Source organism: Cydia fagiglandana, chromosome 9 (assembly GCF_963556715.1).
Source record: "Cydia fagiglandana chromosome 9, ilCydFagi1.1, whole genome shotgun sequence".
Lineage (NCBI taxonomy): Eukaryota > Metazoa > Arthropoda > Insecta > Lepidoptera > Tortricidae > Cydia > Cydia fagiglandana.
The window spans coordinates 11,201,881-11,215,882 of record NC_085940.1 but is presented as its reverse complement, the minus strand read 5'-3'; the positions used below and the strand labels follow the sequence as shown (position 1 = coordinate 11,215,882).

General features: G+C 38.0%; 1 protein-coding gene across 1 annotated transcript in view; it reads left to right on the top strand.

Moving 5' to 3' along the window:
- Positions 1–14,002, top strand: part of LOC134667385 (meteorin-like protein) — a 44,811-nt gene that overhangs the window by 27,403 nt on the left and 3,406 nt on the right. The window contains exons 2-3 of the mRNA XM_063524784.1: positions 10,758–10,969; positions 11,319–11,606. Coding sequence (XP_063380854.1) covers positions 10,758–10,969; positions 11,319–11,606 — 500 coding nt within the window. The remainder of the gene's footprint in view (positions 1–10,757; positions 10,970–11,318; positions 11,607–14,002) is intronic.

The following is a 14,002-nucleotide window of genomic DNA, read 5'->3' as shown; positions in this document are numbered from 1 at the left end:
GTTTATGAACAATGTGTAAGTACAAATATGTGTAAATACTAGGTACCTACTTATTAGTATGTAGGATAAATACATCCATTGGGCTTGCACCATGAATATTCAGTAAGTGATGGTTTTTTTTCTTTTACTTTGGTGCAATCACGGTGCAATACAATGTTTTTTTCCAATTCTTTAAGTGACCTTTTTTAAAAGGATAAGTTCTTTATTCGAACATAAAGTAGTTATGTTTGTGTGTTGCCTGTAATCAGATAAAATTCCCATCAAAGTCAATGATACGAATATATCTAATCCACTTGTTTAATGATAAAATATTCAAGCCGTCCAACCCTTATCATTTATGGTGCGCGTGGAAGCCGCGAATTAGTATATGGATGAATCCAGGATTCCCACGCTTACGTGAAAGTATGTGATCGCATGACGAAATGCTCCTATCTGGTTATCGACACATTTCCCACAGCTCTTCACTATTTTCTCATGCTTGTCTTGTGTGTGCGCAATCGATTGATTACGCAAAATGCTTCGATTTTTTTCCCTATTGAAGCTGGTAGGGTAAAGGACGTCTTAGGCATGTTACTGGTTATCGACACATTTCCCACAGCTCTTCACTATTTTCTCATGCTTGTCTTGTGTGTGCGCAGTCAGTTGATTACGCAAAATGCTTAGATTTTTCCCCTATTGAAGCTGGTAGGGTAAAGGACCTAGGCATGTTGCGTCATTAATATGTACGATACTTGCCATACTATTCTCTAAAAACTGGGTACTAAGGAGGACGATTTACGAAATCGCAAATTTCTTATTTCGGTATAGTCGAAAATTTCCTATTTACAAAGTTAGCTTAAAAAAAAGAGAATAGTGGTAATTTTTAGATATCTACATTTGATGTTTGTAGTGAAACATGTCTTCATCCTATCGGTTTCCGTCCATTGAATCTTTCGTAAATAATGGATTGTGGACCTACTCGTATATTAAGTAGACAATAATTGAGAATCGAACTTGTACTTCTTGCTACAACGAACTAAGGAAATGTAACGGAATAAAGGGAGTGCGGTCCAGCGTTGCATTTAAATGCATAACTGCACTTTCCTCTCACCCCATACTTGAAGGAGCTGGATCGAGTTCGCATTGAAATGTACTACTTAAGTGCTTACACACCTACGTTTTATACATTGTAACTAAAGTAATAAATTTACTTACAAAAATTATTTCTACAGGTAATAACTTTGTAAAGGCTTTATATTTGGTTGAATTGTTTTGCTGCTGCTTTGAGCTTGTTTTTGTTTCCAGTAACAAAGGTCGGGCCCAGAATAACTCCCTGTCTATGCACAAGGCATGCAGCAAAGTACGGCAGTGTCCTCATAATTACAGAAATGCCTTCAAAATGAGAGGTAATTGGGGCTGCTCTTGCGCCGTCGCCTGCTCTCGTACACATGCGGCTATTATTATATTATGCCACTACTTCGTTTATCAACATTCACAACAAAATGTCGTTTTGCTTATGCAAAAAGAAGGATTTTTAACGTTTAAATTGTACTAGAGCGAAGCAAAACAAGATGGAAAGCGCGAGCGAAAATTCCACCGTTTATCACATTTCTACGGCGTCGACGCAAGAGCGATTATCTCGTCTCTATAAAGCCCAATCATTTCATAAAATCATTAAAGTAAACTAAGACAAATTAGCATTATTATCGAGTTTTACTGCAGCTTAGCGTTAATCGGCGCTTGTTTACGTTTACAATGCAAAGGTCAGCGGTGTTTTCGAAACATGTTTATAATATCTGTCGGCTAGTCGTTGTAAAAACTAAACCCATGTGGTGTCGGCGCCGAGGTGACGTCGTACGGCGCCCGAATCGCCCGCACATGCGCCCCGAATTCAATACGAGCAATTAAAAATGTTTTATATTTCATTTCCAGGATTTATTAGCAACTTCTTAACATATTGTGACATTAACATGCGAAAATAAAAGAATTGTGTAATTTTTTGGTAATGCTCCCGCTCCATAATACGTGAGATAAAGTAGGCGTTCGTTATTTCATAAACGATAATAAGTATAAGGTACTTGTCTTCTACAATTGCTCAATGTCCGTATTGGTACAGGAACTGATACATATGTACAGGCATGCGGCGTAAGTAGTAGTAGCTTAGTCACTAATGTACGATCATGGCGTGTTTGCAAAGTCAGTTAACTTGGAAAAAAAAACTGGTTAAGTACTTAAGCATTGACATTAACGGAGTTGCTGATGATGGTTCCGTCGTTTCTTCTAGAGACGTCATCGAATGTTATGGTGACGAAGATAAAGTAATCATTATTTGTAAATAGGTATATAGTAGTGGACCCTATAATGGACGTGGAACCAGTAATGGGACAAAAAAACATAATTCTTCTAAAATAAGTATCTAAAAGTAGTTTATAAACACTGGCTGTATATTATCATAAATAAGAGTCCTTGAGCTGTTTCAGTTTGAAGTTTCATTAAATTTGGTTGATTTTTAAGAAATTGGCGTCAACCCAAAAGTTGTCGTGTCACTGAAAAAAAATACCACTACGAATTCTTAACAACTTCGCTAAGAGAGGTGAGTTAATTTATTAAATTTTAATTAATTAATACTTGATGAAAACTAGAATGTGTTTTGCTAATTGCATTTACCATGAGATAAGGTATACAACACACTATGTTGTGACTCCACAGATGGAAAAAAATAGTGGTATTTGGCCCAATCCCATTATAGGAGCTGTAAAACTGCGTAGCTCCTATGATGGGACAATTGACAGAATGATGCTTGCCATGCCATAATTTCATGTTTAAACAATACAGAAGTAAAATGTACTTATGAAATATGTCAATCAGGAGGTATTCTCGGACTTCGGATAAATTAATATCGTTTTTCCAAACTTTTATTTAACTTGCCCTGTTAGTTAGTGTGGGTCCAATCTTGGTAGCTGAATTTGAGCCACTTTTCGATTTCCGATTCAGTTGAAATTTTGTGTAAGTACGTAATTAAGTATGCAAATCGGATGATAATGCAATATTATGATAACATGGACCTGATCTGATGAAGGAGACAGGAGGTGGCCATGGGAACTTTATCGCAATAAACCCTAACTAATTGTGTTTGGGTATATTAGAATTGTCTCGATGGATCTAATACAATAATAATTGGTTGTGGAAAGAAAAATACATTCAGCGATAAAAGCTTATACCAAAAATTGATTTTTTTGCCGTAACTTATTCCCTATTTCAATATTTTATACTGATAGAGCAATGTCCATTATAGGGGGCCCATTACTGGATCCACGTCCATTACTGGGGGCCCATTACTGGAACTTTGGTGTCCATGACTGGCGAAAAAAAGCATAGTTTTAATTTGTTAAATATGTGGAAACTAATTGCAGTATCTTTGATACAACACGCCTAAAACATTAAAGAAGGATAGGACTTTCATCTTTTAACACGCTAAGCGGTAGACCATTTACATGTATAAGGGAAATATCATAAATACTCCAAATTTCCTCTTAAATGTCCCATGACTGGTGCTGTTACTATATCCAATTTGTGCCTGGGGATTAAAACAATTACTACGGCGACTACACAACGACGACTATAAGTATTGATATTTTGCACACATATTCAGCTTAAAAAATCGTCAGTTGGGTAAAAAATGCGAAGCAGCAACAAACTTGTAGGCGTATTTAATCCGTTTTGTTCTGGCACATAAAACTTTCAATTGTTTGTAAGCTTCATACTTAAACAAACGCAAAATATTTGCGGAACCGCAAATGGCGTAACGAACGTGGATCATATGGAGTCACGGCGCATAAAACTGGCTAAATCGATTAGGTTCGATCCGTTTAATGGTCCTTGCGTGCGAGAACGAATGAGTTAGATGACAGGATTTATAGTTAAACTTACGGCAATCCTTATCACTATGATTTATTTGGATCAGTTTGCTGCGCATGGAATTATTGGTCGATACCTACATGACAACAACTTATATTACCTACAAATGGCAATCCAAATTAGCTTGCCTACATATATAGTTACGTATTTACCAACATGCCAGCATTTGCGATCTCTGAGACAGCAATTAACTTTAATAATGCTTTTATTTTGTCTTCATTAAGATATATTCAGTACTATTTAATACATTCGTAGGTTCAAAGCAAAGAAAATTCTATAGAATTCAGCCTTGTTTGAAGCAGTTGAAACTTTTCGCGTCACCCATCCTAGCCCGGCTACTTCTCTATTCGATTAATCCAAGATATGAGGTGCAGAAGTGCAATTACCTTCTAGGCGACGACAGAGGGTCGCCCACGCGCTCGCGCACGAGTTCAACCATTATACAATCAGGACCAATCAGCACACGATACCATTACCCGGCAATCGACACAGATCAAATGTGAAAAATACAGCTCTGCTTCATAAACCGGTCCAGTCGAACGAGCTAAAATGCAACCGACGATGGAAAGGCTGCAGTTTAGAATTGTAAAGTAGCGAGTACGGATTTGTGGATTACGAGTAGATCTGCGAGAGGATTGATACTAACAGTGTTTCTGTACTAGAAAGTTTATCTTTAGAATATCTGCGATAAAAACAAATTAAAGCAAAATGCTTACACAATTTGGAAGAAAGTAAAGTTTATCCAAATTCCAAATATAAACCTCGAAATTTAATGATGGCCCGGGACACAAAAAAGGTTAAAGGTATCCAGAGGCGTAGGTTTTTTACTTTATTGGTGTAGATGGATATAAATGGACATATGAATACAATAGCCACGTGCGGCGACGTCGCCCGCGGCGCCCGCCTCTTCCATTGTCCGATAGCCCATTGTTTCACGGTCATTCTCCATGCATGCTTTGACAACACACCTGAATGCTTCGTCTCGATACTGCTGTTTTAGGTATAAGCCTTTTAGATATCGATTTAAAAATTCGCTTTCTTCACCATTACCTTTTTTACCGACTCCCAAAATGGGGCAAGGCTCTCAATTCGAATGCAGACGATAACAATTTTATGCGTTAGATTTTTGCCAAATAAGAATAAAATGATATCGTTTTTTGTATGAGACAGCGTAAGCCTATAACGTACTTAAGGTATTTAGCTCTATTTGTAGAGACAAACCTATAGGTACTTAGGCATAATTTTATAACCGTTTTCTGCGCTACAGTTCCTCGACCGCTGAACCATATTTTAACAAAGAACACGGAACTTTAGTTGTTAGCAATCTCCGACAATGTCTCTAGGCTTTGACCCAGAAACTAAAAAACGTATCACGAAGGCGCGGTGGTGTGCTGTAAAGATTGTAATGTTTTTGTAAGTGTGCGAGTGAGCTTAAAAGCTTATTAATGTCCGTGGTAGTGAAAGGCTTGTTCGTGTGCGTGTACAGGCGACACAATGCTGCGTTTATGAGGAAAAAGGTTGTATACGTGCTGATTTTCAGAAGACATACGTCGTTTTAGAAAGTTACATAGGACATAAGCGCGTGGGCAGGCCGCGGGCGCAGCTTGTCGCTGCCAGGGCTGCTTTGTTTTTCTTATTGCTTAGCATCTTATTAGAAATTTTATTGTCAAGAGAAATACATAAACCAGCCTTGATGTTACTACCTATTCGCTATTGTGAGAGGACAATAGTAAACTAAAGCATGCGCCTACGCGTTGTGTCTAACGAAATTCCATTTATGTAAATCTTAACATCACCTATTATTTTATTTATCTTATTCATATACTTACATAGTGTTCATTAAAACTTCAATTATTTGTAAGATATAAGCGTAAGTACAGCTATGAGACTCAGCCCTATCGTTAGAATAGAGGTTGAACGTACTCGTCATTGTTATCTCGGGCCAGCTTTGGGCGAGAATAAATAAAACTCTTCGTAGAAGAGATACACATTTATTTTATTATTCTAGCGGCTTGGAAGCCAAGATAAGGCTTTATGGGACCTGTTATCGCAAAGATGAACTTTCCACACTAACTTGCCGTACTTTAGGCTGTAAACCCCATAAATAAGATACCTAACTCGTAAAACTAAAAGCTTAGTGACGCCATGTTGAATTTGCAACTTCTATTATAAAATCGATATAAATATTTTTCTGACCTTTGCCTTCGACCAAACGGTTTTTATAAATCTGGAAACGTTGTACGGCGGATTAACATAACTCGTCGAAAATTGTTTTATTATATTTTTTGTAAGAGATTTAAAAGGTATTAGAAATTATAAAAAGCGGTTGAGTTGGCATATTAACACGGATGTGTTAAAAGTTATTTTATTGACGCGTTTACAACTCTATATCGGATAGATATTCGTTTTTTTGTAGGCAACCATATACAACTTAGTAGCGTCTATAGAGATCTGGCATGTAACAATGCGCATTTACCAGGAATTAGGTACCTAATGATTTACTCTGGTCTGAGCCACTTAGCGCAGTTTGAGCACATATGTGACGTCCTCCCACGGGTAAAGGTACCTTATGGGGGTTGGCGCTTACGCTATTATTAACGTCGCTCCAACAGTATTACGGCGCTATGCAACGTAAGCGCCAGCCGCCATACATTAGGTACCTTTTCCGAGGAACGTCACATATTATATAATAGGTAGTTCTTACGAAGTTTGAGGCATTTTATTCATAAAGACCTCGACCGTACGGCCTGATGTTTTCTGACACAACACACCCCTTCTTTTGAATTCATCATGTTAATGCTTTGTCATGTTTTCGGGTAACTTAATACGGTATACGTCTTCTACCTGACGTGACGGAGCATGTGTACCCTGCCTAACATATAAATACTAAGTACTTGTTTAACCTTTAAGTAATTAGCACGATTTAACCCTCTATAGTGTTAATACTTTATATAGTGAAAACATCAGTAAGATTTTGGAACATGACTGTTCGGTCTTTCTCTACTGTACCTATCAGAATGCGCTTCCAAGTTCCTTGGCAAGTCTCGTCTTATTAAGGCTGTCGAACAGTACTTTATTCTTATAATGTATAAGGAAAGGGTCTTGTTATAAAAACACTAATTTTGAATCCCACAAAAGTAGCAAAAGCAATTTGAATACCCATGTCCCGCCACGAATTAAGCACTAATTTGTGCGCGCGTGACTTCATATCATCGGTCCTCTTACTGTGAAGGGGATGACGATAGCCACCTTAAGGCGAGTGGAACTGAGACATACGACACGTTTGAGGGTATACATATGTTAAGGCATAGTCTCTTAATGAAAAAATCCTATTTAAAATTGTTTAAAAACTAGGCTTCTAAATAATTTTTAGGGTCATCACTCATCAGTATAATTTTGATCTATATATTTCAAGGGAAAATATACCTAATTGGAATCCTTATCCACCTAAAATTTACCATACAAAAAATCTTAAATTTATTTTGGCATTTCCTTAAATATATTATTATTATAATTAAAAAGTACCTACTTATATAAAATATATTATTTGTGTGACGATATGCTTTGCCTTAATGCATTAGTGGCTTTTAGGGCTTCGACTGCGTCATTTGCGTGGTAATGGGCCAGATTGCTTCAATTTGAATCTGCCGGTGATCTTCGTTTTGTTTCTTAATGGCCCACGATTACATCGCGTCTTGTTTTTATGTCATTATCGAAAACGATGCTTATCGTTGACCGTTACCGGAATATTCGTTAATTACATTATTCTGAAGTAATTTTATGGTAACCATTAGGTATGTACCGAATCGATAACCTTTATATGTATATTTTAAAAGAAACCAATAAAATACCTCATGAACAAATAACAAATAACTCCGTGAAATGAAGCTAAACGCGGAACAACTTGAAATAGTTAACACTCCTAATATTTTGGAAACAAAAACTTGCCGTTTTTATGTGTCGTTTTTGTGTATTTGTTTTAGCGCGCGCCGATAACGCAGTCAGGGGTCGAGACGGTGGTAGCAGGGTTAAAACCATAAATTCGACTAATACGTACTAATATATGCAGATCCGGATCAAATTTGGTGGTGCGATATGCTATTTAAAAACGTGTTGTTTCTAATTAATTCATCTGAGTCCATTCGTACTTACCTACAATATAAAATGTATCGTCATCGTAACTTAAATGAATTAATTGCCTTTCAAATAGATTTAGGAAAATATATAAATACGAGTATAATGTCATACTGCCAACGAAAGAATACAATAGGTACCTACTTTTTAATATCTCGTAAGTAAAGAAAAATCGGTCAGTAAAACGTGTTCCGTACCATAGACATAATATATATATAGACGGTGTCTCAGCGAGCTGTCACTGTTGCCACTTTTGTTTAGTGTACGATTAACAATGAGGCCCACGTTGCTGTAGCCATGTCGATAAAGTCATATCGATAAACTATCGACATTTCTTGCAATTTTAATTTTACTTCAAAGGCTTAACGATACCTAAAATGACCAAAAACGCTTTTATTCTTTATTGTGGTTATCAGATCACAATTTTATAGTCACGCCCCAGCAGGGAACCAAGGGAAAGTTCAGATATTTAATTAAAATAGATAAATACCTCCTAAAATAGGTGTTCCGCAATAATTGAATTATATTATTATATTATAATATATTCATTATCCATTAGCATTTCAATTATGTTTATGTTTAACGAAGATATTGAAGCTTCAATTAATCGCTATTTCGTTCCGCTGTGTAGCGTTTATCGATATATAACATGATTAAAATCGACTTTTCACATCCCTAAAAGAGCACACATATACGCTTTTACGCACACATACACAGCCTGGGCGCATCAAGAAAGGCAACACTTGATTTGAAGTCCACCTTGTCAACAGTATGGTTGTCCTTTTTTGACAAACGGCATTTTAAAAGAGCGAGGAGAGAGAAATGAAAATGATACTAGTTGCTGCGTCGTGAAAGAGAACAGAAAAGGTTGGGCCCTTGTTCCGTACCGTGTAACCATAGGTTATGCACCCCTGCATTACAAGGGTAGCGTTCACTAATATCCACGTGTGTGTCGCGTCGCCGGCATCCCAGACCACATGCACCCTGCGACGCACACTTGTTACCATTAGGCTACCCCATAATTTACTACAAACGTATAACTCATCGCGCGCCCATTAGCTAGGATTAAGGAAGTCCCCGATGACGTAAAAGTATTCCCTTTTTGGTAAAGAAGCGGTGAACCACTCGGAAATGAGAAATTAGAATGTAGCAATAAATATTTATACACCCAATGTCGTAAATGTCAACGAAAATAAGCTAACAGGCCATGTTAATCAAACTCGTTTTAGCTGATTGATGCTGTACTGCACGAAACTTTATAACCATCATTTTATTCGGAGGACTTCGACAGACGCGAGATTTATGAAATCAATCAGCGGTAATGGTCATAAATTCTGAGACATTCTTATAAATTTTAAATTGGTCCGACCACAAAGCGTTGTCGTAAACCCACGGAGAATACAGTACATACTTACACAAAAGCTTTTATTGTCGCATCAAGACATGTAAAATCTCGACTCGCATCTTTTATATGAGTTTGGTCGTATATCTGTGTTTTATGGCTGGCCGGTTGTGGGCTGGCGTGGGCGCTACTCGCCGGAGGAGAAAAGCAGGCAACGTACGAGGCTCGTTTAATGTTAATGCCTTACTCCTTGCGCCGGCAATACTACGAAGCCCACGTGCCTGGAGATTACAGATACAATTGTCCGCTCCGGGCTTGTTTATGGCAGCAGCTCGAGATACGGGGGAGAAATGACACCTCGATCGCGTGCCGTAATCTTCACCACTCCTTGCCCGGACTTTCGATCTACATTTACATAATTCTAGGTTACTTTGGACTAGACTCGATTGTTTTACGTTAGTTTGTCAAATTGTATGTTCCTGGAAAGCTTGGTAATAACTATATCGGGATAAGACTAATGGATTTTGTCTGCAGGATGCTTGTCAAAAATCCTTTCCGTCAGACTAAAGATTTATTTACCATTTTCAAGTGTGCATGTTAAGAATATTAATATTATGTATTTTCTAACGCGAATGAGAATTTATAACTTTTTTTCCCGATACGGGGCGTGAAGCGTACGAAAGCCCAGATGCAATTCGAAAAGGTTTTAATAATTTGTATGGAGAGAAATGACCGAGGCACGTCGCGTCGCGGCGCGATCAGAATACTTAATTAGCTTTCTTTTAAACTCCCAGAAGCCACAATAATTCCAATCAAATTGTCCAAATACGACTAGGGCACCTTTCTTGTAGTGTACCTACAAATCCAGCTAAATAAATGAGCCCGCACCAAAACCTTTAATGAGGTCGCAATTTTATTGATTACGTTTTAAGAATTGTCAGTTTTTACGATGGTTGATATAGCTTTTTACATATCTTATTTCAACGGATATATAAATGTTGAAACTGGACACTGCTGTTTTTGGTTGCCGCTGTAGGTAGTCGTTGCCTTTGTAATTTTTATTCCTTTTTCGGTGTTACAAAGATCATTTAGGCATGTATAATGCGCTAGCTTGACTTATTAATTATAGCCATTGTTGGTAATTTACTGTACCTATACCTACAGTACCCCTAGGGTACTTAAGGTAGTAACAGACTTTGATGACATTTCCCCTATTCTTAAGATGATTTATGGTTATAAATAGCTCTACATCTACAACGTAACGTGTGTGACTTTGTAGTTGTAGGTACCTATACAAACTGCTAATATTTAAAAGACCATCTGAAATTTTTACTTAAGCTCCTACCCGACGAAAAAATCTTAACAAAGCACTGTTCTGTTTCAGTGGGTTGACCAGCAACGCGGAGCGGGGCGTGACACCAGTCTACCTGCGATGTCGGGAAGGGCTAGTATCCTGGATGTATCCTCGAGGCGCGCTGAGGTTGCTCTTCAAGCCGCCCATGCCTGCTGACGAGCGGGAGTTCCATGTTTGTGTGCGAGTTGTACGACGACCAGACCCGCCTGACTTGTTCCACGATGACCGGCTTAACGATACAAGTAAGAATTCAGAGAATATTTCCTTTGCACACTATTTTTTACCTCCAAATAGAACCATAGATTGTTGGTAGTATTAGTGCCTTTTCCAGAGCATGTAATGGTCGCATTAGTTGCCTCATAAAGGTTAGGTTAGGTTAAAGGTCGGTTGCACTAAACTGTTCGTATCGTTAAAGAGTTCGCTAAAATTTTTTGTATGGAAAGTTTCATAGTAAAGGGCCGGGCCGGGGCGGCGGCTGACGTTGATCAGTCTGTCAAATGTGGTTGGTCAACTGGCCCTTAATGAAGGCATGAGGCTGATGTCTATTCAGCAAAGAAAACAAATTCAATACCGATTCATAATAATTTTCAGAAGCCGAACGCTTCCCCGCTCGGTTGTTCGTCGAGGGCGCCCACAAACTGGTGCCCCTATACGCGCCGGACGATGGGGACCCGCGCGAGCTCCGCTGCTTCCGTAGCCGCCGAGGCCGGGCCGCGCTCTACGTGGAGGCCGAGCCCGAGGAAGGCACCAAGCGCCGCGAGGCCACCCTGAGATACGAGGCGAGGCCGCTGAACAGGCGGCACTATGATCCTGCCACGGCGGATTGCAGGCCGTGCACTGAGGAGGAACTGGAACTCGCATTCTGCACTAGTGATTTAGGTATGTTCAATCAACGTTTAAAACTACTATGTTTATTGTCTACTGAATTACAAATCCCTGATTTAATACAGTTCTTGTAGGTAGTTGATATTTCGTTAAATACAAGTGTCATTGATGACGTAGGTACTAAATACGTTATGTAACTTATTTTTGTGTCTAATATTTAATTTTTTGAAAACAAATGACTGGAGCTATTAAGTTTAATTGAAAACGAAAGCTGCCTTTAGGTGTGCCGTATAATTAAGATTTAGATGGTCGATCGTTTGATGCTATAAACCCGAAAGTTTTTATTTATTTCATTGTGATAATCATAAATTTAATCACGGTAAAGTTTCTACATAATTGGCAACTAAATTGCCAAATGCAAAACGAAATCGTGGGTTTAGTTAATAAAGAAAATAATGTAAAATCTCCGCCTCTGCCACCATAATGGGTAAGCAGAAACAGAAGCCTGACGCTAATAAACGCCGCCCGCACGGTAATTTGTCGCCATAATCGAGATTCCTCTCGCTTCAAATTAAATTAAACGGTATACGAGAATATAATTTTGCCAACCTAACGACCGCGGAATATTTGCCTGCAACAGTTTATCATACATGTTATTTGGTGAAATTTAAAAAGTAGCATTTGAGGGAAATAATTTAAGAGAAAAAAAGGAAAGAATTCTGCGGCTTTTACTTTACACTCGTTTACACAGGGTAAGTATGTCACGTCAGTAAGTGGGTAGGAGCCTAAATAATACATCCCTCTTAAAATAAACGGTAAAGTTAAATGCACTAGGTGTAACTACCTAAACATTTTGGAAACGTTAACTTTACTATTTTAACTATAGTCGTTATGGCATTTACAGGAATTAAAAAAAATGCTACAATTGCTACAAAGTTTCGTACAAGTCTTACAACTATTATTTTAAATCTCACATGCGGAGCGGATTGTACACACATACAGTAGCGATGGATGGAATTATTTGATAGACTTTAAATTCAATTTGCGTTTACCATAAATTAATATAGGATATAGATGCGATCAACCGCGGGCACGCGACCCCACGGGGAGTTCGGATATTTTTTAAAAATCTTGTTTAATAATAATAGACAAGAGTTATGTCATGAGGTTTTTTTTTTAATGATGGCGCGTCCCGCGGCGGGCGCGTTATTAGCCATCTCAGACCACGGCTCACGCACCATCCCAATTTCTGTTTGTCATGCAACATAATTATTGTTATTTTTTACTCAGACGACATTAATACTCATTAAACCTCATTTTTAAAGATTATCTCTAAGCACGACAATTCAAAATAGACACGGTTATTTTTTTACAACAAAAACTGATTTGAATGCCATGAATCTTCTGTCGTATTTTAATTAGGTACCTACCTATGTTAAATCAATTTATGTAATTGATTTATGGCGTACGCTTTGCATAAAGTAATTATTAATTAATTAGTATGTTAAAAATATAACATGATATTCATAAAGTAGGTACTTTGTAGATGGTTTAACAAAAAAAAAAAAGATTGTATAAGCAGTTCATCAAAATGTATGTGGAATCTACAACACTCAAATTGTGACGTACCGAACTATTAATTTGAAGCTTTACAAAAAGTAACATTACCCTTGTGAGAATATAAGAACGTGGACGTCAAATGAGACGTGATAGCTTGTTAGTTAAGCCTTCGTAATTATCGTCTGGGCGGGGTGGATGACCGCTCTTCCACTATTCACTTATCTTCCTCAAACAAAGGTTCGGTTCGGTTTCAAACTTACATTTGCGCTTACTCACGTCGCAAAAAACGACACAGACAATAGCAACTTTTTGACAGCCAATGAGTCCAATAGAGCCTCGGGCATAGAATAATAGCGACAGTGATAAATATCTAATATGATGCTGTTAAGATTTCGTGGGACTGGAGTGGGGTGACGTCAACCGCCGTTTGCGTTTAATTTACGCATGATTCAGCGTTTGGGCAATCTGGAGCACTTGTTGCTCGTTCTCGGTACTTAAAAACTATAAATCATGTCTAGTTAAATTATGTCGTTATAGTAGGTACAGACGGACTAATGATAGATAATAAAACTAGCTTATAACCCACCGGAAGGCTTTCACAGTTACATCCTACGGGCTCATAATAGTAAATGATGACTTGCTATACATCAATATGCTTCTTGAGCCGCTTCCGTTAAATATAATACCTACCTGACAAAAACATGTTCTTATTCTCCAATCGAATACTTACTATGTACAGTCAACAGCAGAAGTTGCTAAGCGGACGAGTTGGTCAAAATTACCTTGACACGCGCTAAGAGCGATCTTGCCCTTTCTTTTCTTCATAAGTTTAAAGAAAATGGCCCAGGGGCCTGAATATCAGAGAAGCTAGCTGATGGGAATCGAGTTCT